At 42.1% G+C, this 26,837-nt stretch overlaps 1 protein-coding gene across 1 annotated transcript in view; it reads left to right on the forward strand.

The window, feature by feature from the left end:
* The window catches only part of GPC1 (glypican 1), a 200,885-nt gene extending 174,841 nt beyond the window's left edge, over window positions 1-26,044 (forward strand). The window contains exons 4-9 of the mRNA XM_081192659.1: window positions 15,208-15,373; window positions 17,523-17,653; window positions 19,629-19,748; window positions 21,087-21,220; window positions 22,551-22,726; window positions 23,857-26,044. Of these exons, the coding sequence (XP_081048785.1) occupies window positions 15,208-15,373; window positions 17,523-17,653; window positions 19,629-19,748; window positions 21,087-21,220; window positions 22,551-22,726; window positions 23,857-24,077 (948 nt within the window). The 3' untranslated portion in view covers window positions 24,078-26,044. The remainder of the gene's footprint in view (window positions 1-15,207; window positions 15,374-17,522; window positions 17,654-19,628; window positions 19,749-21,086; window positions 21,221-22,550; window positions 22,727-23,856) is intronic.
* The last annotated feature ends 793 nt before the right edge of the window (window positions 26,045-26,837 follow it).

Here is a 26,837-nt window from a genome sequence, read left to right on the forward strand (position 1 = left end):
GAATAAACATGTATATTAACTAATTATATCATTTTCAATGCATTAAAATTATATCATTTTCAATGCATTAAAATTATATTATTTTCAATGCATTAAAATTATATTATTTTCAATGCATTAAAATGAATATTCTCCTATTTTAAATGAAAATTCTCTAATATGCTCATTAATCAAGAATATTCTCGAGAATATTCTCCAAAAGATTATTCTCGCGAATTTAACGTCACTAGTCATGACATCCCCCCCATAATTCTGAAAGCTGTAGTTTGTTAAAGATGCTAAGAGTTGATTGGAGACCCCTATTCCCCTCCCACAGCTACAATTCCCAGAGTTCCCTTTGATGGGAATTGATTGATCAACTACCCTGGGAAGTGTTCTTGCCAATAACTGGGTCCCAAGCCATTTAGGGCTGTAAACATCAGAGTAAGTACCTTGAATTGGGCCTGGAAAACAGTTGGTAACCAATGTAGCTCTTTTAAGATAGAGGCAATGTGCTCATGGTCTGCTTCCCTTCCAGCATTCAAGCCACAGCATTTTGCACTAGTTGTTATTTCCAGGTCATCTTCAGGGGCAACCGCACATTACAGTTGTACAACTTGGAGATTACCAAAGCTGGGTTAACCATGGCTAGGCTATCCCTACCAAAAATGGCCATTGTAGTTTGGCAGAATTAAGTAAAACAGGCCAATACCACAGAAGAGGCAAGATGATTTTTTGTCAGTCATTTCAAGTGAAAAACCCAGCATGCAGTGGTGCCCTCAGCCATTTACACACCTTTATATTGCCGGAAGAAATATCAACAACCTCAGATATGCAGATGACACAACATTGATGGCAGAAAGTGAGGAGGAATTAAAGAACCTTTTAATGAGGGTGAAAGAGGAGAGCGCAAAATATGGTTTGAAGCTCAACATCAAAAAAACGAAGACCATGGCCACTGGTCCCATCACCTCCTGGCAAATAGAAGGGGAAGAAATGGAGGCAGTGAGAGATTTTACTTTCTTGGGCTCCATGATCACTGCAGATGGTGACAGCAGCCACGAAATTAAAAGGCACCTGCTTCTTGGGAGAAAAGCAATAACAAACCTAGACAGCATCTTAAAAAGCAGAGACATCACATTGCCAACAAAGGTCCGTATAGTTAAAGCTTTATAGTTAAAGTTTTCCCAGTAGTGATGTATGGAAGTGAGAGCTGGACCATAAAGAAGGCTGATCACTGAAGAATTGATGCTTTTGAATTATGGTGCTGGAGGAGACTCTTGAGAGTCCCGTGGACTGCAAGAAGATCAAACGTATCCATTCTTAAGGAAATCAGCCCGGAGTGCTCACTGGAAGGACAGATCCTGAAGCTGAGGCTCCAATACTTTGGCCACCTCATGAGAAGAGAAGACTCCCTGGAAAAGACCAAGATGTTGGGAAAGATGGAGGGCACAAGGAGAAGGGGACGACAGAGGACGAGATGGTTGGATAGTGTTCTCGAAGCTACCAGCATGAGTTTGACCAAACTGGGGGAGGCAGTGGAAGACAGGAGTGCCTGGCATGCTCTGGTCCATGGGGTCACGAAGAGTCGGACACAACTAAACGACTAAACAACAACATATGTACACTGGATTTTTTTAGGGTTAGAGTGATAATTTCCCCTTAGCCTTCTATGTGTAGTGATCTCTGGAGATCAGTTTGCCACCTTTTCAGAGGTCTGAATAGGCAAATGAAATGAACTGTGTATTACCCCCCCCCCACACACACACATATTTCTAGCATATTTTTAGCTCAGGCAAAATGTGTGTGTCCCAGTGATAAACTGTCTAGGATGGAAGTGAGTTGGCCAAGCACAGGCTTCTGTTGAAAGATATATGCTATTTAAAAAACGATGTTTCGGATTAACAGAAAAATATTACAGTCTGTTGCAGACTTTATATACTAAACCGTTTTGTAGATTCCTCTCCACTCATCACATCTAATTTGACTACAGCCCTATCGTGAGACTTGGAGACCCCTGCACATTTTCTCCTTCGTGATAATCTTTTCATTTATCATTTGTCTTGCCTCTTGGTCCCGTTTTCTAAGGCCAAGTTTGCTTTCCCACGATAGATGACTATTCAAGGCCAGTTTTGCAGAAAATGAAGGATGCAAATGGGCTGAGCCAATGTAACTTTTCCAAAGCAGTAATGGGAGTTGGGTTAGGAACATCCCCCTATACCTTATTATCTTCATTTCTGGATGGCTGTTCACAGCCATAGTATTCTCTGTTACTGTACCTGCTCTGGATTCATTTTCTGTTGTTTGCTCACTATGTAATCCTAGTCGATTGGAGATCACATAGTGAACAAGATGATATCACACAATTTTATAGATTTCACATGGCTGCGCAGACAGAGGGGGAGCGCTTCCCATTTGCTTAAAGAGCTGTGTGGTGCTGCTCTCTTCCAGCAGTGCACAGTGAGAGCAGGTCATAAAACTTCTTAACACCTGGGAGTAAGCCCCCATTGGATTCATGATGACTTACTATGGTTAGGATTGTGCTGCCGGTGTATTTTGGTATGTCCTCTTCAAGTCTGTCTCATAACAGCCACTTCTTAAGGCTATATTTAGAAGCTCTTTCAAAAAGCTAAATAACTGCATCTAAAGCAGGAAACTTAAGATGATGATAAAGAAGATCTAAATGTATTTCTGCTATGCACACACATGCACGTTCATTTTATATCTTTGATTTGGATAAAGCAGGGTAGGGTGGGGGGGGAAATAAATCACTCTTCAAATGCAAAGGATTATGATGCTTTGCTGTTATTGCTATTTCCAGGTGTACCTCTCTTCCATAGAATATCTGCTGGCTTTTTCCTTTTTTTTCACGTTGATAATATCTGTCAGACAGAAAACCTTGGAGCATTAGTCCCTTTAAGTGATGTATCATGAGTTCTCTGAAGTTTAAGATTCTGCTACCGTGCTAGATGGGACATGCGTTTTTCTAAATGCCCTGAATTGCAACTGACCACTCAACAAGAAAACACACAGCCAATCAAGTTTTTGTGGTATTTAACAGGAAAAACCCACATCTCTCCCTCCCTCCTTTCACACACACATACACACACAAACACCTTTTTAGGCACGTCTCAGAGAGTTGCTGAGTGCATCTCTCAGTACTGATTGTAACTGCACAATAATGGCTGGTGACAGCCTTCTTGAAATGTCAGTGTTTATCAGGAACAAGGTGCTATATCAAGGGGTGTGCTTCTGTTGCATTTGCCTCTGAAATCAACTTCATGTTGTATCAAACATCAGTATAACATCCTGACGTGTTCTGTTTTGTGTACCCTTGTACATATGTCCCCTTGTATTGACAGACCATTAATTCACTAACAGGGCAATCCTATGCGCGTATACTTGAGCATAAGTGTGCATAAGATTGCAGCTTTAAGGGGCTTAACTACACATCACCTTAAATGTGTTGCCTGACGTGGCATCAGGGTGTTTAACTAAAATCAAGAGGGGGGAGGCTGATCAAGATTAGGACCACAGATTAGAACCATTAGCAATGTGAAATCTCCTGCCACAATTCGAAAGAAATTATCCTTCTACCCCCATAGAGGAATGGGGGGAATCTCTCACTGGTGCCAACTCTCACTAGTTTCACTGTTTCTATGCAGAGGGATTCCTGCCCCTGCCCCCCAGATGACAGCAGCTAAATATTCCCTCTCCATGTGCTGTAGCGTCAGTCTAAATCCTATCCCAACTTGGTGTCACTTCAAGCAGTTTAAAGTGATGTAGAGTACTAGTTAGTTCTCTAATTTGCTTTTGTGAAGTTTTAACAAAGGCTGAAGTGATTTGAAAGTGAGGAAAATGACCCTTGAGTCATTAAGAATTTCTGACTCATCTGTTTCGGTGGAAGCTGTTTTCATCATTACAGACCATGAACTGGCAACCCACAAGTGTTCTTGATGGTATAAACAATCCTTTAATGCGTTCCATCATAATATATTTATTGTTTAATGCAGGAACTAGTGAAATGGCCCGTCCTTGTGATGGATAGGGTATATGTAGACATTGCAGACAGAGACCCCTATGTATCGGGGGGGGGGGTTCCAGTGTAGAGAGAAGCACACGAGCCTGTGGTCTTTCCCCATCATTCCTCTTGAGTACTATCTATTGAGGAAAGTATTATTTGTAAAGGCCCAACAAGAGGCAGTTCAGAATCAGAGGCAGGACAGAGTGGGTCATAGTGAAAGAAAAAGGTAAAAGAAAGTTGGAAACGGAGAGCTGTCTTTGCCAGACAGAGTACAGTGGTACTCTTGAACTTCATCCATTCCGGGAGCCTGTTCGACTCCTGAAACCGTTCGAAAACCAAGGCGTGGCTTCCGATTGGTTGCAGGAGCTTCTTGCACTCACATGGAAGCCACGTCGGACGTTCGGCTTCCAAAAAATGTTCACAAACTGGAACACTTCCGGGTTTGCTTCATTCGGAGCTGATTTGTTCGACAACTAAGCCATTTGAGAACCAGGGTACCACTGTATATATGTCTGTTAGTACATACTTTTGGTTTATATTTTTAACCCAGGTGGTAATTTATTCTTGGCAATAGATAACTGCAGCTTGCACAATGCCAATTTTACACTCCTGGCTAGGTCAGCATGGCGCTGAGCTTGCACATCAAGTTTGACAGGTGAGTGACAAAAGGTAGATGCTCCTTGAGCGTATGTTGAGTCTTTGTCAAAGTTAGACTGCCTGTAACTGCCTTCTCCCTCCGAGTCAATTGTTCAAAAGGACAGGAAAGCAATATATTGTTGTGCATTTGAAGTGAACAGCAAACCTCTGGTTGACTCCTTAGTTAGAATACCTTGGCATGAAAATAATGAAATGTGTATATTAAGAACATATCAGATTACATTTGCCTTGATCTGTTACTTATCTAAATTATTTATTCATTCCCAAAGGATTAATGTGTGTACGAACAAAGAAATTCTTCACTAGGAAATTTAGACAGGTCTGAACAAGGTTTTTTGTTAACACCGATCCCTCCCTAATATGACCCTTGGAAAATGCCTCTTTAATTCCCCTCAATTAAAAGGTAAAGACAGATTGCAAGCGTCTGGCAGAGCTTTCCTCCACACCTGCTCAACGAAAGCATGTAGGAACACATCTCAGTGAGAGAGATGCCCACTTGCCAGATTTTATCTGCAGCGACTGCTGCTGAGTGAGACCATAAGGAAGAAACTTTAGGAGAACTGTGTTTGCATAAAGATTGCATTGTTGTTTCTCTTCACTGAGTTGTCAAGTGATATTAGAAAGGCCTTCACAATCCTGAAGATTTGACCTGGTATGAACTGATCTTCATGAAATTCTTGTCTTAATGAAAGTAACATTGACAGGAGTACACCCAGGTATTTCAGCAGATGCGGTTACAAGAACAGGATTGCTGGTGCTTGGCAAAACCATTCGCTGTCATGTACTGCATTCACACTGCACCAGACTGTTTAAAAATGGAACAAATCTTGTTATCCTTTGCTTTGGCTACAGGCCTTGTGTTCTGATTTCCATGCACCCAGAAATGACAGGCTTTAATCTGATAATTGTTATGTTGATCATAGAGTGTTTTGGTTTAAGATAGTCCTCTACATTCCCTCCTACGTAACTTTTCATCAGTTTTGAATTAGCAAGAGAAATTTTACTTGGCAGTGTTTGAGTGAAAAGCAGCATTTTCAGAAATATTCCAGCTATTCAGAATGGGAGTAGGGTATGTTTTAAAAACAATTTATTGGATCAAAGCAGCACTTTCTGCATGTCATGAGGATGATCCAGCTAATCAGCCCTTTTCAGTTCCACTGATTGCAGTAGGAAAGGCTTATGCATATGCTGAACTCTCATATTAGAAGCAATGAGATGTGTCTGTTCAACTTTGACTTCATTGTACCTCATATCGACATGTTTCCTATGTTTTTATTGATTGGTTGATTGGATTTATATACCGCCCTATACCCAGAGGCTCAGGGCAGTTCACAGAATAAAATCAAAATATAAGACCACAAAATACGTAATCAAAATAAAAATATCAACCCAATAGCCCCTGTCCTCCATTTATGACCTTTCTTGTGTGGTTGCATGCTGGGGGTTGCTGCAACAGCTGGTGTGCACAGGAAATGTGTTTTGTGAATTAAAAAGAGAAATCAGTGGAGTCCATAAAGACTTAAGCCATTTCCACACACAGACAGCAAATGTGATGCCATCTTTTCCACCTATCCGCATGTGTTCATTGAATGCATGGAGAAGAACACAATAATTACAAAAGGTCTTTAGCATGTCATCTTTTATTGGTAGCCAAACTAGTGACAGATAGTCATCAAATAAATGAGGTGGGCTGACATTCTCTGGCATAATTTGGTGATGGAAGAGGTTACCTGCTATGTAAAAGTAGGCACTGAGCAAGACCAGCTGACCTCTTAATGCTTCTGATCACCTCTCCTTAATTATAATGAGTTTCCCAACATATTTTGTTCCAGCCCCAATATTTCTCCATGGAGGGACCATGCCCAGTGGCTGTTTGTTGGGAGAGTCAAAGAGTGTTGTGACTTGGTCTTGCTTGACCCAGTTCTTATGACCATTTGGGGACTCTCCCTCTGCCTCCTAGCAATAGGATGTCATCCTCCTGTGTGCCTGAAAATGGGAGCAGTGGTACTCCACCATGTGCTGTTTTTTTCCACTCACACAGTGCTGCTACAGGCTGCTGGAATCCTCTTCCTTGTTTATCCACATATGCACATAGAGGAAAGTGAACAACAGCCTGGACAGCTTGTGAAATACTGAACGGTCCAGTATGAGAAAGCACAGTCAACTAAGAGTTGCATAAGGAACCATGAGGGAGCTATATTGCATTTATCAAACACTACCACTAATGGCTGCAGTTGGAAACATTTCTCAGTACCAGTAGCAAATAATGACTTACGCAGAGGAAGATTGCATGTGAAGCATGGACTGATATGAATCTTAACTTCTTAAACAATGATGCCACAAAGCTTAGATAGGGGGTGTGGTTGGTTTAGGATCAGAATATTTCCCTAAGGTCCTGAAACCCTGATTTCAATCTTTGCTTTGTGGTTGCATCTGTTGGCTTTTTGCAGTATGGTAGCGCTGCAGAGAGCTTGCTGGGGAGACCTTGCATTAAAAAGAAAGGACTCAAAAATAACTTAAAGAAGGTTTTAATAAGAAAAACAAAAACTCCATTTACACTAAATATATTAACAAACAGACATGACCCAACCACCAACCCATCCCCCAGGGTAATGGGAGAGCTAGGTGCTGCTCCTTATATACTACACCCAGATGCTGACACGCCTTAATCAAATACAACTCAGCAGCACCTGCTACGTTTCACAGCTGTAAAGCTGGGTCTCGTTAGTTTTCTCTGGCCCTTGCTCCGGCCCCTTAAAGACATACACATGGAGTGGAACAATGATGAACCTTTACATTTAAAGAAACCATTCAACATTTCCCCTGCGGTTCATCATTGTGGAACAAAAACATAAAGCATACTTTGTACATGTCTTTCATGTGTGATGTAAACTGCAACCTATAATGTTTGGTATGTTCAAGGTACACCACCACTCTCTTAAGAGCAGAGAAACATTGCATAGTGGGCTTTTCCACACTGTGAAGCATCTTTTAACAAAAGCTTAACTGTTTCATATTTTACACTTAGTGAATAACACAAATCATAATCTTCGCCTGGAATTTGTTGAAAACCTCTAGCAACTAGTCTTGCCTTGTACCTTACAACTTCATTTTTGTCATTCATTTTAACTCTATAAACCCATTTTGAATCAATAAGTCTCATATCTGGGGTTTGTGGTACAAGAGACCAAGTGTTGTGCTCTTTTAAAGAAGCTATCTCAGAGTTCATAGCTTTATACCAATTTACAGCTTGGTGCTTAGGTAAGTTCTGAACATCATTGTAGCTTTTTGGCTCAAAAATCACCTTATTGGCATACACAGTATTAAAATGTTCATCTGCAAATCGTTGTGGCTTCTGTCTCTTTCTATCTGAACGTCTCAGTCCGGAAGGAGAGTCAGACTCCTCAGACTTAATGGGACTCAGTGAACTACTAGTTTCAGGTTGAAAATCATCATTGTCAGACTGAAGAGGTGCCTGTAGGCTAAGCTCACGGTCAGAAAACTCAAGAGAATCTAACCTCCCCTCGGGTGCCTGTGACTTTAAATCAAACAAATTATCAGATTCAACAGGCTTTTTATCTTTTTCCATTAATTCAGAATCATCATTTCCTCCTGCTGCTGCTGCTTCTTCCTCTTCTTCCTCAGTATCATTTATACCATCAGTATCTTGGAAAACAGCAACCCCATTCCAATTTACAGTTTGTATCATGCTTCTGGTAATATGAAATTTGCCAGTTGCTGGTATGTAAATTCTGTACGCCCCCTGCTGGTAGCCCATTAATTTTCCCTGAACACTACGTTCACCCAATTTCTGCTTAGCAGGATAATGCATAATTACATCTGAACCCCAAATGCGTAGGTATTTCAGATTAGGGCGTTTTTTAAACAGCTTCTCATAGGGGGTGACATCTAAACCAGAATGATAACTGCGATTTCTAACATAACAAAAGGCATGGAGCGCTTCAGCCCAAAAGTCTTTGGGCAGATTAGCATCGTGCAGATAAGTTTTAACCCCTGCCTGCAGGTCACGCTGCACAACTTCAACAAGCCCATTTTGCCAGGGACTTCGGGGGCAAGATAACTCATGAGTAGTCCCCTGCGCTTCCAGAAATTTCTCAAAATCCTCAGAAACAAATTCCCCGCCCCGGTCAGAAAACAGGTTCTTAATAGGTTTGTTAAAGTGCGTTTTTACCCAGTTGCAAAAAACCTTGTACTTCTCAAATGCTTGGGACTTCTCAGCTATTGCATAAGTCCAACAATATCTACTATACTGGTCTATCAGAGTAAGCCAGTACTTTGAACCTCCTAATGATGGTGGGAGTGGCCCAACTAAATCACAATGTACACGCTCAAATGGCTCAGTTACTTTCCTATCTGAGCACCTACCCTTGCGTGCAACCTTAATCTTATTCTTGCAACAGGATAGACACTGCATAAAGAATTTACATGGTTTTAAGTTGAGGCCATTGACAATATTCTGTGTCTTAATTACATCAGTAAAATTCAGGTGTCCCAGAATTCTGTGCACCTCGTGGACACACCCAGAATGTGGCCTTACATTCCTCAACCCCTGGCTTGACTGTGCTGCTCTGCAATTTATAGACGATTGTGAGTAGGTGCGAAAATACAGTCTATATAAACCATCAGATTCCCGGGCATACAATAGACGTTTGTTCCCCTCGAAAAACTCACACATAGACTTTAAGAAACGCACAGTTATGCCTTGACGGGCAAAGCACCTTACTGACAATAAATTGTCCACTGACGGGCAGTAAATGCAGTTCGCTATTGTAATGTTTAAAGAGTCAAGTTTAACAGTACCCCTGCCAAGCGACTGCAGGACTTGTGAATTGGCTAAATGTACATTACCAATTTCCTCTTCGAAAGAAATAAACAAGCTTCGATTGTTGCAGACGTGCTGAGATGTGCCTGAGTCCACAATAAAAGAATTCCACTTGGCACCTTTAATTCTTTTACGATCTTTAGTCCGAGCGTGAAAAGCTCGCGGCTCATTTCTGTCTCTACTATACGATGCCGGCTGCTGGGCTGACGACCGTGATTGATGAACAGAAACAGGCTTGGGAGTACTTTGCTTTCTTTTGGATCTGCAGTCCCTTGCAAAATGTCCTTGCTTATTGCAGAACCAACAACGCTTTGCAGCTTTAAATGCAGTTGTATCACCACAGGTTTGCATATGGCGTTCCTCATTCTTTCTGGAAACAGGAGTGCTTATGGCACAAGCCTCCCTTCTATCCAACTCGCCCATTAATCTTGCCGTTACCCCTTCCACAGTTAATTGTGCTGGTGGAACGGCAGATATCTGGCTAGCTATACCATCAAAGTCCTCATTAAGGGAACATAGAATGATAAAAACATACTGAATATCAGGTATCTCCATGTCCCTTCGAATTAACTCGCCGCGTATCGCCTCCAGACGTCTCAAGTGTGCTGCCAAATCACCACCAGGCTGCAACTTCGTCTGGTACAACTGCTTGAAAAACGTCAATGCAGACGCTGACTCTTTTCTAACATGCACTGCTGCAAGACTGTCCCACATTTCTTTGGCAGTTTTCTTATTTCTTATATAGACTACTTGCTGGTTGCTGACTGCCAAATTAATTATCGCCCTGGCTTTTGCATCTCCTTTCGACCAAGCATTAGTTACAGGGTCAGGAGGGTCATCAGTTACATAGGTCCATACTTCTCTAGAGGTCAAAAGCGCCTCCACCCGAAAAGACCATAAACTATAGTTCTCATCTGTTAGCTGTGGGAAGACCAGAGCCTTCTCAGCTTCAGGAACCCGGTCAACCATTCTGGATATCTTCCAGACCCACAAAAACTACGCTAACAGGAGAAGGAGTTTTCAAACCTTTCTCAGAGTCCAAAAATATGCAGTCATCCACTCAGCAGCTGGGCCCATAACCAAAGATGTTGGCTTTTTTGCAGTATGGTAGCGCTGCAGAGAGCTTGCTGGGGAGACCTTGCATTAAAAAGAAAGGACTCAAAAATAACTTAAAGAAGGTTTTAATAAGAAAAACAAAAACTCCATTTACACTAAATATATTAACAAACAGACATGACCCAACCACCAACCCATCCCCCAGGGTAATGGGAGAGCTAGGTGCTGCTCCTTATATACTACACCCAGATGCTGACACGCCTTAATCAAATACAACTCAGCAGCACCTGCTACGTTTCACAGCTGTAAAGCTGGGTCTCGTTAGTTTTCTCTGGCCCTTGCTCCGGCCCCTTAAAGACATACACATGGAGTGGAACAATGATGAACCTTTACATTTAAAGAAACCATTCAACAGCATCCATTGTAGGAACTTGATTAGGACTCTTTATTCAAGTAGATGAAATTACTGTTTGCCTGAGATCCCTTTATGTCAGGGCAAATGCATGTTGATATAGTAGCTCTCTACTCTACAGTCTCCATTTGACCTAAATCAAGAAAGTATTAGGATCTTTACCAGGGCTAGCCCAATACATTTTGCTGCCTAAGATGAAGGACAAGATGGAATCGCCAGCACTCCATAAACAGATGCCATCCTGACTGGTAATTGAACCTTCCTTCATCACTGCACATGAGGCATGAGGTCATTTTAGGGGGCCCATGTGGCAACAGAGGAAAATGACTGGGGGCTCAGGAGGAATTGTAGGGGGTAGATGTTGCTGCCACCTGAGGTGGTTACCTCGCCCTGTCTAATTGTAGAGCCAGCAATCCTAAGGAATACCGAAGGCTGCACGGATTGATGGGTTTGCCATACTATAACTATTCAGTTATAGATGTATGTATATTCAGTAGTGATGTATGGAAGTGAGTGTATGGAAGTGAGAGCCGGACCATAAAGAAGGCTGATCGCTGAAGAATTGATGCTTTTGAATTATGGTGCTGGAGGAGACTCCTGAGAGTCCCATGAACTGCAAGAAGATCAAACGTATCCATTCTTAAGGAAATCAGCCCTGAGTGCTCACTGGAAGGACAGATCGTGAAGCTGAGGCTCCAATACTTTGGCCACCTCATAAGAAGAGAAGACTCCCTGGAAAAGACCCTGATGTTGGGAAAGGTTGAGGGCACAAGGAGAAGGGGACGACAGAGGACGAGATGGTTGGACAGTGTTCTTGACGCTACCAACATGAGTCTGACCAAACTGCGGGAGGCAGTGGAAGACAGGAGTGCCTGGCGTGCTCTGGTGCAGGGGGTCACGAAGAGTCGGACATGACTAAACGACTAAACAACAACAACAACTATTCAGTTTATAAGTACCCTAACACCAAGCATTAATGCACATTTCCAAAGACTGTGTTTCATATCTGTCTTCTCAAGGAACTTCAGTTTGAACCAGGAGTTTCACTTAATCCATGATACCTCCATGGTGGCTTTGTTTGTTTGAGAGCCTGATCTCGCAATTGTACTGCTTTTTCCCATGCACTTGCTCCAAACTTTGGCGCCAGCGCGGAGTGCCTGGATAATTCTGTGGAATGCTCTGACCTGGACATTGTGTTCTGGGCTTTGATGTACAACTGAAAAAATAGCTTATTCTCCGGGAATCTGTTCTGTACACTAGTGCTGGATTACATTAGAAACCAGAACTGCCGTGGAACAATTCCAGCACTTGCCTTTCCGTATCTGGGATAGATCTGAAGATGATTCTGCATGATCCATGCACACAGAAATCCATTTCAGGTGGAACTGGTCTTTAGGCTGTTTGTACAGCTGCACACTGGGGGTATTTGTCAATCTTTCCCTCCCCTCTCCTTTCAGTCTTTAAGAATATTATAAATCTTCTTGGAATTCAGATGCAATATACCCAAAACCCATTCTGGGAACTCACGTAAATCCCATTTCCCTGTTCTGTTTTGTAGCCTGCTGGTGCATGTCATGATTCTGTTTAGACTCTCAGGTCTCCACTTTTACATTATGCTGGTGGCATGGGAGCTGTTGAAGCATATTTCACTCCCATGCCACTGAAGCAACATGGAATACCCACACTCCACCCCATGCCAACATTGCCCCAGTTTACGAGAAAGGAGGTAAAGCACATGGTTGCCTGACATAGGGCCTTTTCACGTGTGACTCTTGTGACTATAGAATGATCTCCTCAGGGAGACCTGTCCTGTGTCGACTTTGATGTATTTTTAGTGCTAGGTGAAAAACTTTAGTTTTGTAGGCCTTTTTCAATTTTAAAGTTTATTTAGATTGTTGTTTTAACCTGCTCTGGTACTAATATACTTTTTATTGCTCTTGTGCCGGTTGTTTTTACTTCTAAATCTTGCTTAGCCTCTCTGAAAACCCTTTGGCTGAAGATCAGGAATAAAAAAAAGTCCCAAATAAATAAACAATAAATACGTGTGGGTTGCTTCCCCGCCAGAGGGTAGCCTGCTGGTCTCCACACCTGGTGATGGTCAAGCTGATCAAAAACCATGCCTAGAATACTTTCAGACATTCTTTCCATAGGAAATTCGGGTTTTGAGCATTTGGTTGTTTATTAAAAAAGAAAAGCCTTTTATCTTTGCAGCACCTTCAAGATTAACTTGTTTTATTTTAACTCTGTGAGCTTTTGTAGACTCCAGTCTGCTTCATCGGATACTGAAATGGACATCTAGGGACAAAATGAAAGTGTATGACAGAGTGAACTGTCTATGAAAGGTCATGCTGGCAAAATAAAATAAGTTTGACTTAAAGTTCCCACAAATACCAAGCCTTTTCTTTTAAAATATCTCCATAATAATCATTCTTGGGAGCGAACTAATAACTGAAAACTGTTAACATGGCAATGTTAAGAAACCATAAATAAGGTTTGGCAAGGCACATGGAAGAGGAACAAACTAAAATGCAAGTAGTTTCTTGCTACTGCTTTTTGTCGTACACACAGAATGATTTTCACTACTTATACACAGTGATTCTGTAGGGCTGTGTGTTTCTCATGTGCCTGTGGTCATGTTCTCTTCCTAATGAGGTGGATCATAGCCGATGAAAGCATATGCCATAAGAAATTTGTTAGACTTTAGGATGCCAAGAGATTCTTAACTGTTTTGTGCTGCAAGAGATTAACGTTCCTACCCTTCTGGAAACGGGGTCTTGTTTTTGTTTTTCTCCATTAGGGCAAGCTTGGTGCAGGCCTGTTTCTAGAAGACTGGTTAGCTGGGAGAGGGGAGGAGCTCCTGTTCTGTAAACTTTTCCTCTGAACAGTCCCCACTTTTAAATCATTACTATTTTTGTTTCGCGCCCTTAACTTGACATCACAATAATGCCAAATGAAAATAATGAAAATCTTGCATGTCAACACTTTTAATAAGTCTTGGTCTTTTAGATTTTTTTTAATCGGTGGGATTATTGTGTGTGTGTGTTGTTTTTCTCTGGTTGATTAATTTCTGTTCTTTGAAACTATTATCCTTTGATTGCCTTGCTATTTACAGAAGGACTGAAGCGCCACCCAGTGATCACCAGAGGGGACTGAAATGATTCCGACAAATTTAATCCCAGGCATTAAGACTCATATGCCTCAATCCAGTGCCAATTCAGCTAGGAGCACTGCATGTGTGTGTCCCTAGCTGAATTTGGAAACCTATGTGGTCTGGGTGAATGCCTGACTGTGCCACAGTAAGCAAACAGATGCCTCTGGGAGCCTGCAACAGGGCATGAAGGTTCTGCCCCGGCCTTGGCGTTCTGTAGCTTGCAGATTCTAAACATGGAGATTCCCTATCTAGCTGCCATAACGGGCCTCTCCTCCACTAATTTATCCAGGCCCCTTTTAAAGCCATTATTCACATGTTGCACTGAGCACAGGTATAAACTGTGGACAACTGTCTGTGTTCTTGATTTGTGCAGCTCAGACTTTACACTCGTTCTTGTTAGTCCTTAACGTCCCACGAGGCTCTCAGTTGTTTCTGTTGCAGGCGTCTTAACATTGATATTTTATGTCACTGTTTGGCTTTTGACAGTATTTGATATTTAGGTTCAACAGTTTTGTGACAGTTTGAGCCATTACCCAGAATGATATTTAACATTTTATCGTTGTTGTCATTCTTAACAGTATTTAGTAGCCGGCAGCTTTTGACACTTGCTTTTTCATACCTGGCAAAACCCTCAAGAGAGAAGTCTAGAGTGGCCTGTAGGCCTAAGGGACTCAAAGCGTTGATTTTCAAGGTCACATTTTAGTCAGATTCTACATTTAAGAATTGGAAACATTGAGAGGTTTTTCGTTCTGCTCAGCTCTAATGATAGACTTACCGGTAAATTTGAGATAAATTTAGCCATACCCATGAATTTCAGATAGTAAACTATTTACTGTTCTGCTTAATGAGCACAAGGATTTGTTTTCAAATTGTACAGATTGCTGTGTGTGTGTTTCTCTCCCCCCCCCCTTCCCCCAAATCCCTTCTGTTTTCTTTGTGTGTCTGTTTGTTTATTTAGATTGTAAATCTGCAGGCAGGACTCTGTTCTCTTTTATCCTGCATTTTATATTGTACAGCTGCTGCTTCTGTCTTTCATTTTCTTTTTCTGGTGGCACTTAGGAAATAATGGCTGTGTTCTTTTAAAGGTCCCACTGAGCCAATATTGCACTCGGGCTATTATGAAGCTGATGTACTGTGCACACTGCCGGGGCATGTCCAACGTAAAGCCCTGCAACGGCTATTGCCGCAATGTCTTGAAAGGCTGTCTAGCCAATCAAGCAGACCTGGACCCTGAATGGAAGAACCTGATTGGTAAGAAGAGCAGGCAACTGCACATTATTTCACTTTGGCTGGTCTTTTGCATGTAATCCCCACCCCCACCCCCTTTTTCCAATCAATAGAGTGCAGTTTTGGAGACCAAACAGATCAATTGATAGAAGCATTCACAATTCCTTTGCACTAAATTCTAAACACTATCGATATGTGTAGATGTTTCTGAAGCACCACTTCATCCTGTAGACTAAGTGCATACCTGCATCTCGGCTTCCCATGCTCTGGGCCTGGATGCTTTTAACTGCTAAGGAATTGCAAAGTGGCCTTGTAAAAAGCTATTTCATTCTAGAAGATCCCAGATTCAGCATTTAGCACTGGGTTACGCAAACTGTGTCGCTCTCTGCGGATCTGAACTTGCCTCTCTCTGTAGTGTGAGGAGAACAAACAGAAGCATGGGCTGAAGAAATTTGGATGACCATTGGGTGATCATTCGGCCATTCGAAACCCACCAATGTTTTGGTCAAATAACAAATTTCCTTTTGAGAAATTTGAATAAAATGAATCACAGATCGGGAGCATCAACGTCTTTTTTCTCCCGAAAGCTCTGTGCGTATCTGCAATTATACAAACATTTAGGAGGAGTGGCATTCATCAGCAGAATGAACAGGGCAATTGCTGGAATCACCAAGGGAGAGAAGACTAGGCTAGCTTTGCAGTATTCCCCCTTAATTAACTTGTGAGTCCTGTGGCAATAAGTATGTGCTTTAACACACGGGGGAAGTAGTGGGTTGTCTTTGTTTTTGTTTTTATTATGTATTTTGTGTTTTTTATATTGTGGGTTTGTTTTTGTTGTGAACCGCCCTGAGACCTGCGGGTGTAGGGTGGTATACAAATTTAATAAATAAATAAATTGACAGAAGTCATCACCACCCTTTCTGTAAGACCTTAGAAGGCTTTTAAAAGTTGCTGTTCCTCGTTTGCCCCATTGTTATTACCGGTTAATTTTAGTACAAGTAGGAGGATGAAATGGAGTCTAATTCCTGATACTTGAACCTATGGGCTTGACGTCTTTTGTTGGTTTAAGCATGTTCTGGAGACCCACTGAATGAAGTTGTTTGTGTGAGAAATAGACACCGTACAGCTTCTACTGCATGTAGTGCTGACATGGTATTGAGAGCCAGCATGCTATAGTGGCTAAGTCTGGGGAGATCCGGCTTCAAATCCCTGCTCGGCCATCAAGGTCACTGAGTGACTCTGGGCCAGGCACACGCTTTCGTAGCCTGACCCTGCATCACAGGGTTGTTGTGAGGATAAAGTTAGAGGTGAGAATCATGCCTGCCACCCTGAACTCTTTGGAGGAAAGGCGGTAATGTAGATGTAAAATAACAACAACAACAACAACAACAAGGCTAGGAATAGTTTTTAAAAATAAAAATAAAAATTCCTAGTGCATATATGATACTGTAGTCATAAGAATTACAGAAAAAAGAATTATAAGAAAAAAGCAGAGACATCACCTTGCCAACAAAGGTCCGTATAGTTAAAGCCATGGTTTTCCCAGTAGTGATGTATGGAAGTGAGACCTGGACCATAAAGAAGGCTGATCGCCAAAGAATTGATGCTTTTGAATTATGGTGCTGGAGGAGACTCTTGAGAGTCCCATGGACTGCAAGAAGATCAAACGTATCCATTCTTAAGGAAATCAGCCCTGAGTGCTCACTAGAAGGACAGATCATGAAGCTGAGGCTCCAATACTTTGGTCACCTCATGAGAAGAGAAGACTCCCTGGAAAAGACCCTGATGTTGGGAAAGGTTGAGGGCACAAGGAGAAGGGGACGACAGAGGACGAGATAGTTAGACAGTGTTCTCGAAGCTACCAACATGAGTTTGACCAAACTGCGGGAGGCAGTGGAAGACAGGAGTGCCTGGCGTGCTCTGGTCCATGGGGTCATGAAGAGTCGGACACGACTAAACAACTAAACAACAACAATCATAAGAATGTGGGGATTTAGCTCCTTATAGGCTAAATTCCACATGACTCACAGTCTCCCTGGGAATAAATGAATATATAGAAGAACCCATTGAGATACCCTACATGTCCAGAGCTGGTATATAATGATTACCTAGGTTTTTGAAAGATTATTTGCATGGTGCATTCTTAAATGGTGTCTGTTATTTACCCTGATAGATTCACTGCTGTTGGTGGCTGACCGCTTTGATGGACCATCCAATGTAGACATAGTCATTGGTACAATTCATACCAGGATTGCAGAAGCCATTTCAAATATGCAGGAGAACAGAGAATCTATAAAATCCAAGGTAAAAGCCAGATTGCAAAAGCTGAAAATGCGGTTTACTTAACAGCGATATTTCATTTATTGCATGTATTTATATCATGCCTTTCCTCCGTGTTACAATGTTAGCCATTAAGACAGGTATCAGTCCTGCTTAGCTTCAGCCTTCAGATCATGCCCTGGGAGCTTTTGGCCTCCGCCATTTTCATATCTGCCATCTCAGGCAAAGTAACACCAAGAGAATTCCAACAATTTCTGCTGAATGACATTAGAAGTGTTAGGCCCTGGGTTGTTCCTTTCATGAGTACTGGACAGGCAGAGATAGCCTGATTATCTTGCCTGCCTTCTTTACTTGCACATCATTGCCAGAGCCTATCTTCCTTCCGCCATAGGAGCTGGCCAGCTTCCCCTGAGAATCCCACCTGTCTCTCCTTCATCCTCCTTGATTTCAGAAGATTTTCGCAGCTGCATTTCTGAGCAGAATGTGATACATTAGCCCTGCATGGAGGGAATTCGCTCCTTCATCAGTCCTAAAACTGTACAGCTCCCTATCCAACTGAGTCAGATGTTAACAGCGGAATAATTTGTGCTCCTGAAGCCCAGCTGCTTTCCCCATGATTCCTAAGAACTGTAACTAACAGGTGCTGATGGAGAATGAATCGGGAACTGACTGGAAAGTAGATAAGTCACTGATAGGCCAGCAGGGATGGAGGAAACAGCAGTGCTGCACAAAATACAGTGTTAATTCAACACAGAAATAGAGCCATCAATTCAGAGAGAGAGAGAGAGAGCGCACAGGGGGATGAATGAATCTATACCTCCCAGAAGGTATTTTTTATTGTTCTTGCATGTTTTTATGCCCCTAAAAGAATTGCTTTGTAATAACCACAGTAATAAACTATAAATGGGTGAACTACAGTGATGAAGCTGGATTCATTTGTCTTTCATAAAACAAATTTGAGAATATTTTATATACAAGCATTAAAAAGAAATGGCTAGCAAGGCAGTAGGCTCACCTTGTAAACCACAGATATGGGCCAAAGTGCACCATAAATGACATCCACATTGTCTATCATTATGATGCAATTCATCTGAAACTCTGCTCCAGGGCAAGTTAGCCAGGTTGTTGTCTTCTGCAGCGTGAGCACCCAAAACCCAGTTGACCATTCAGCCAGCTAGAGTGTTGGTAGCTGTCACACAGAATTATCATACAGAAATGAGATCCCACGTTGGTGGCAGCATCAGAATCCCTGTTTTTAAAGGATTGTTCTTCTACAATCCCATTTTTCTGTTCTTAAAAGGATGTTACAGCAGTAGACGGGTTATTGTTCCCTTCAAAACAACAACCATTTATATATATCTCAGCAGTTTAAAACAACAGCACATACATAAAACCTGGGATAAAGATTTCTATTGAGAAAGCTTTTTGAAAGAGAAACGTATTTAGCAAGCGCTGGAAGGGCAGTAGAGAAGGCGCCTGCCAGGTATATAATGGGAGGAAGTTCCAAAGGGTAAGAACACTAAAGGCCCAATTCCAACATCATGCAGAATGGGTCTCCCTTTAGAACAGTATCTGCGGGATGCACTGCAGAACATAGTGATTGGTTGGAGAGGAATCCTTAATTCACTGGTTCAATTGCAGCTCAACTGAGATTTGATTTGGGTGAAGGGCCCTAGCCCAATGGCAGAGCATATGACTTGAATGCAAATGTACCAGTCCTTTGCATTTTCAGGTAAGGCTGGAAGAAATATGCACCTGAAATTGTGGAGATCTGCTGCCAGTTACTAAACTAGACAGATCCATGGTCTGAACTAGTACGAAGCAGCTTCCTATGTCCCCAAAGCAATGCGATATCTGAAAATTGGATTACTATTGTGTTAAAATTGGTATGTGTGAGCAAATGTGAAGTTAGGAAGAAATATGATTAACAGGGACATATTTTGCAGCTGTGACTTATTAGATAAATGCTTTGCTATTAAGTTTCGTTTATTTTCTCCAGACTTTTCAAGGTTGTGGAAATCCCAAACTCAACTCAAAAGCTTCCAGTGCTGAGGAAAAGAAGAGGCGAGGAAAGTATGTCAGTGAAGATAAACCTTCAGGGCTTAGTTCAGAGAAACTTGTGAGTATGGAATTTAGTTCTGACTTTTTTAGAAATGCTTCTGTATGGAAACAATCTGTGTGGCCTGTTGCTTAGAATAGCACTGGTTCAAGGTCAGACAGAGAGCTTCCAGGTTGGCTGCTGGTTGGAAAGCCAATCTTCCCAGTCACAGTCTGACACCCTAACCCCAACTCCAAGTCACCAGTAGAGGTCGTCTTCCTGGTTTAATTATTATTTTGATGACACCATTGGCATTTTTGAGATACTCTGCTCATAACAATTTCAGGACAAAGTGAAATGTGGGCTGCCACTGCTTTGCTCCTTCCACGCAAGCACTCACAGGCACCGTCAGTATAACCCAGTTTGTCTCCTGAGTGAAAATACAGCCTCACTGCAATGCTGTTGCAACTTAATATTTAAGAAACTAACATGAAAAATAAATGGGATAGTTCCGAGTACAGTCGTAACTTGGATCCCGAACGCAAGTCGAACGTTTTGGGTTCCAAACACCACAATCCCGGAAGCGAGTGTTCTGGTTTACGAACGTTCTTTGAAACCCGAATGTCTGACGCAGCTTCCGATTGGCTGCAGGAAGTTGCGCCTTGGTTTCCGAACATTTTGGAAGGCAAACGGACTGCCGGAATGGATTCCGTTCGACTTCCGATGTAGGACTGTAGTGGCCTTTCCCTCCCTTTGATTTTGGGACCTCTCTCAGTAATGTCAATGAAGTTCTAACTCTTCTTCCAGCAACACAGGTTTATCCAGCCTTTTTTACTGGCATACGTCAATGTGATTAGTCACCACTAGCCACCTTCTTGAAGAAAGTTGATCTTCAACTTACTAGTACATCCTGACAGTTACTCACCCGCTCTCCTCCTTTGCCAAGCTCTTCTACCATTTTAGTGCTTCTGCTCCCAGGCCAGGCATTCTGGATGCTCTGGGTCCATTTCTCCATCATAAGTACATAGGAAGAGGCCTTTTGGATTAAACTGAAGGCCCATCTATACCAGAATCCTGTTCTCACAGTGGCCAACTAGATGCCTATGGAAAGCCCACAAGCAGGATAGGGGTTTGAGAGCTTTTCTCTTGATTTTTTCTTGGGAGAACTTAAATAAATGTTGTGTTGAAAGCTTTCTGCTGTATAAAATAGCAACTTCGGTAAAGTAGCCTGTCTTGAATTGTGTACTAAAAAACAACCATGGCAATTATAGCAGTCTTGCATTGTTGTAAGTGGATTAACAATTGCCCAGTGTTTGAACCCATAAGCTCTGGATCAGTTTATCATGACTGAGCTTGGAATTCAAAATGTCACTTTCAAACACCTTCCTCCTTCAGCTTTGATTCTTCTCCATCTGGCAGGTTTCAGATGCCAAAGGAAAGCTGAGAGAAATAAGGGACTTCTGGGTTGCCCTCCCAAGCACACTTTGCAATGAAAAGGTTTCCTCTGGTTCTGTGAATGAGGACAGGTGCTGGAATGGAATGGCCAAAAGCGGGTAAGGCTGGTCAAAATGTGACGGAAGTTCAGCAGGGTGAAGTACACCCACACACCAGTTTCATGAAGCTTTGTAAGCTGTAAATATGAGCCCCATTATGGGGTAGATAAGAGAGAAAAGGCACAGTTTGCCTCGTCGAGAGAGTCAACATTAGTTGTCATTGGGATCCTGTCCTTTTCCATGCTTAGACTGAGCCCCACATAAACACACACATGCATGGGCAAAAAGATGGCTGCTGGTGCTCTTCTTCCCTGCACCTGGTTCAAGCGTAATGCTGAGCCATAGTTTAAGACGCCAGTCACAGGACTGAGCGATCTTTCATCCCGCCCACCCCCAATCTCTGGTTAAGGGCACCCCTAAACACCACTTTTTTAAGGGACGTGGGTGGTGCTGTGGGTTAAACCACTGAGCCTAGGACTTGCCGATCAGAAGGTCGGCAGTTCGAATCCCTGCGACGGGGTGAGCTCCCGTTGCTCAGTCCCTGCTCCTGCCAACCTAGCAGTTCAAAAGCACGTCAAAGTGCAAGTAGATAAATAGGTACCGCTCTGGCGGGAAGGTAAACAGCATTTCCATGCACTGCTCTGGTTCGCCAGAAGCGGCTTGGTCATGCTGGCCACATGACCCGGAAACTGTACGCCGGCTCCCTCGGCTAATAAAGCGAGATGAGCACCACAACCCCAGAGTCGGTCACAACTGGACCTAATGGTCAGGGGTCCCTTTACCTTTAAACACCACTTTAGAACCAGTATTTCTTTTTAGAAGGGTTCTTTAGCAGTGTTAGGATGCCTTTAACCAGGGTTAGAGGCAGACATAAATCCAAGATATAGCAGGTGGAGGCAGAGGGCAAGTGGAATTTGTGCCCACAAGATCAATTCCTAAACCATGTTGTCAGAATTCTAGGTTTGATGTTATGATCAGAAGAGTGTTGAAGACAGCAGTAATGTTGGTGAGTTGCAAAGGCTTAGATGCAAGTTAAAGATAGTGACCTAGTTCCAGTGTCACACTAAACAGTAATAATATTATGCACATGAGCAGCAGCAGACCTTGGGCTTGCATCCTCCCTGCTCCCCTGATGTGACACCATGGAGATTTGAAACATCTGCTTCCTCTTCTAGACAACAGTTTGGTCCCAGCTTTTATTGAAACAAACCATAGTTTAAACTAACCAAAGTCTACCTAGTTCTGACATAATAACAAACTTTTGGAAGCAGATGGTCCTCCTTGTGACCATGTCAGAATGCGCAAACCAGGTCAACGTCTTAAATCAATTGTGATAATGTTTGCTACCCTAAAGTTGGCTTCTTGCATGAACACATGTGGCTCTTTGCAGGTATCTTCCAGATGTGATGGGAGACGGACTAGCCAATCAAATCAATAACCCAGAAGTTGAGGTAGACATTACTAAACCAGACATGACTATTCGCCAGCAAATCATGCAGTTGAAGATTATGACAAATCGACTACGCAATGCATATAATGGGAATGACGTGGATTTTCAGGATACAAGTAAGTACGGAGCCGAGAAAAGGCAACAGTGTTGTGCTGTGGAGGTGGCACAATCTATATTATGCATACTTATATGATATGATTTATAGGATTAGCAGTTGAAATAAAGAGTTCTGCAGGATTCCATGTTCAGAAAGCAACAGAATATCAAAGAGGTTCAATTCACAATTCTGTTACGCCATACTTAATGTAGAGCCAGTGCACGGAAGCAGTTGCAAGTTGGTTGATGCAAATATTGCCCTTATTTGCTGACACCCAAGAACTGGAGTGCAAGAGATCTAGTTAGTAACGCTTGGTGATTTTACTCCTCCCTCTCTAGAGTCCTGGCTGCTACATCCATATCTTTATACAGGCATTGCCAAGACTTGTGCCCCTGAGATTATGCACTGTCTTCCCAGGGTTTCTTCTCCCTATCAGTCCCTAATGCCTCCTTTCAATGGACAAACTCCAGCTTTCCTCTGACTGTTCAGCAGCAGCAGGGGCTTCAAGCTTGGGAGGATGCTGTAGCTCAGGATGGTACAGTGGTACCTTGGGTTACAGACGCTTCAGGTTACAGACGCTCCAGGTTACAGACTCCGCTAACCCAGAAATAGTACCTCGGGTTAAGAACTTGGCTTCAGGATGAGAACAGAAATCGCATAGCAGCAGTGAGGCAGCAGCAGGAGGCCCATTAGCTAAAATGGTACCTTAGGTTAAGAACAGTTTCAGGTTAAGAATGGAGCTCCAGAACGAATTAAGTTCTTAACCCGAGGTACCACTGTAGTTCAAAATATTGCTCCTTTCTGTAATTAGTCCTTAGGAGCCTGTGGGCTCAAGTCCTCTTGTAACTACAGTAACAATGAGAACATGTCCAACTTCAGTTTGCTAAAAATGTGGATTGAAAGGCTCCGCACAGAATTTGGTCCACTCATCCCATTTTCCCCACCAGCTTTTGGGAGGTTTGTTAAACGTGAGCAACATTTAACAAGGGTGAGGTTATATATATATATACGGTACACCCCTGCTTCACTGCATTCCAAATTCTTCATTTGCTTTCCCTGGCTTTATGGCAACAGCAATGCACATGGTGTTGTTTAATTTGCAAGCTCTTTTGGGACTGCCATGCTTACTTGAACTTTTGTCTTGCCTAGGTGATGACATTAGCGGCTCTGGAAGCGGCGATAGTTGCATTGACGACATCTGTGGCAAAAAACTGTCCAAGAACGCTAGCACCAGGCCGCCAGAGACGCATCCGATGCCTAAGCAGTCTGGACAAGGTGTTGGTGGAAATAGCAGCAACATACTTTTGCCTTCTTCCTTTCTTTTATTACTTTCTCTGGCTGCTGTTGCAGCACAGTACCTGCGGCGGTAACTCATTTGTGCAGCCGTGAAAGAGACTGTGGGTGGTTGTGGTCTTAACTTTGCCAAAAATGTGGACTATATTTAATTCATCTTGGCAAAATGAGGGAGATAAAACGTTCTTGATTGTTTGTGATGACCTGGCAGTGCTAGAACTGGTCTTTTCCCCCTCCCCTTTCTTTTTTGGTCTTCTCTGAATGCTGGGGCCTTCTTCCTTTACCTCTTTTTATCATTAATTTGCCACAACGAGACACTTAGGAGCCCACAACAGATCTTGGCAGATATTGGTAATGGGTAAAAAGGACAAATGACCTTCAAAGCCACATCATTTTTATTGACTCCAGTAAAACACACAAGTATCTCATATTCTTATTTAGCTGTAGCCAAAGAATGTGCTACAATTGTTTAAAACAATACACCTTTTTTAATTTAAAAATCTTCCGAGTGCTGTAACCAGGGGGGTCAGTTCATTATTTTCCATTAAGCAAGTGGCAAATGGTCCTTCCTGTATACCAGATTAGCAAAGGGATTATGATGGAATTTGGAACGAAATTACTTTAATTGGCAAATACCTCTGTTAAAATGAGTGATTGAAGCCACTTAATATTTCTCTCCTACATCTAAATGAATTAGAGTGAGATTCAAGTTTTGCATGATCCTTTGAAAGTAGCATTCAAAATTGATAAAATGCAATACAGAATTGTAATATGCAACATTATGCTAGAAATATGCATGGGGAGATTTCTGTCTGGGAAGCATTGTTTTCAGTTTGAGGCTGAAAAATTTCCCTTTATTAATAGTGACAACAGTTAACTTTTACCAAAGGGATGATGCAAAGAAACTGCTTTGTGTATTATTACTGATCCTGTTAGCAAAGCCTGGAGGCGACTAATTGTTTGGCCCAGGGAACAATTATATACTATCAAATACCCCAGGGAATTTCCATGGCTACAACCTGCCCAAAGTACCACCAATTATGCCAATGGAAAGCAGACCAAAGCCATAGTTTGAGTCATCAAGTCAACCAGCTGCTACCTTATTTCATCTCACATCGGCATAGTTAACCTTATGTTCTCTAGTCCTTGTTTAGTAAAACTGCTTCACTTCAGCTAATTTTCTGATTGTTGCTACAGATTTGCCAGGAGTATTGTCTGATATCAAGGTGGAAGGGGTTGGAGGAAAGAGGGGCTGTCCAACCACATATCTACACCAACAGATTCACATATGTATTTCGCTGTCGAGACACAGTTCTCTGCTTTGGGTTCTTTTGGTACAGCCATAAACTTTTTTTCCCCCTTTCAAAAATATCTAGCATAGAAAGGCCAATCCTATTCATGTTGTTGAATGATAGGAAGCCTTGGACACAATCTTTGCTGTTAATTCACTTATATCATGACTTTCCTTTTAGGACACAGGGATTATGAAAGCATATTTTTTACATTTAATATATAGATATATGGGCTTTGCATAAATGTTGAAAACATTTCTCTTCTGCATCAAAGACGACAGCATTCAAAAAGGCAGAATTACAGAATCAGTTATAAAACGTGCAGAGTTAGCAGGGAAGCAATTCTAGTATTGTGGCACATGAATTAATGCAAGCAAATTAATTCAAATGAATTATCTTTCCCATTCCCGGCCCTATTTGTTTTTCTACAACACTGGGAGAAATTAATTTCCTAATCACTTCAATCAGTATTGGAGGCTGCCAAAAACATCACCAGAATGTTGAAAATACGCTACTGAAGTCTTGACGCCAGAACAAATTTGTTGCTCCAAAGAACACCTGCTTTTGCACACATTACTTTCAGTCCCTTGTTAAGTAGAACAATACACCACCCCACTTTCATTATTGATCTCGTCCATCTAATATATTTATTTTTGTTCTCAGTTTAGACCATTCTTAATAATTCTGAATACAAATGAGGCACGAAAAGCAAATATCCTGCCTCCTTTGAACGTTAAGTTCAAATGCCTGGGGGGAAATGGAGTGCCACATTCAAATAGCATTATATATGTAGCCTTCTGTTGGTAAAAAATAGAAATGAAATGCTATACACATTGAGGTAAAAATGAAACAGCTGCCATTTCCTTCCCCCTGAATGAAAATCTTCTGCCAAACTGCTGGAGAGCTGTAAACTCAACACAGTCCTGGGCTCAAACTAGAAGTAGGGCCTGGTGCATTTACTCTGTTGCTTTTAACTCGGCCTGCCACATCACATCTGAAACAGAAACTGGCTGTGTGAAAATATTTTTTCTAAGAGGAATTTGCAAATAGGGACTGATGGACCTCGCCTTCCACTTCCCTCCCCAAAGCTTCTCCCTCCCAGCCAACTTTACTTCCCGTATGAGAGCCCAATTGAGGAAAACATGACATTGGGGAGAGAGGCTATGCTACAAGGAAGCAGGCCATGAGGGGGTGGAAGTTTTTAGCGCCCATTTGCTCAATCTTGATTTTTATACGCAGTTGGGCCATCCCATATTTAAATAAATGAGTCTGCCACTCCTTTGAGCCTCATTTGTCATTTGAGCCTCGGTCTCTTGATAAGTGCCGAATCGAATGCTCTTAGGATCTGAGGTTTGGTTATTTAAAAAAGAAGTTTCATTCATATATATATATATATATATATATATATATATATATATATATATATTGTCAGAGCTGCTTGAAGATCCTAGCTCACAGAGGATCACGCTAGCCAGCGATCATTAAGTAAAAGTCTTTATTGAATTACAGTTTCCATTCTCACGCTGCTGCGCGCAAACTCTACGT

Source organism: Podarcis bocagei, assembly GCF_964188305.1.
Source record: "Podarcis bocagei genome assembly, chromosome: 4".
Classification (NCBI taxonomy): Eukaryota; Metazoa; Chordata; class Lepidosauria; order Squamata; family Lacertidae; genus Podarcis; species Podarcis bocagei.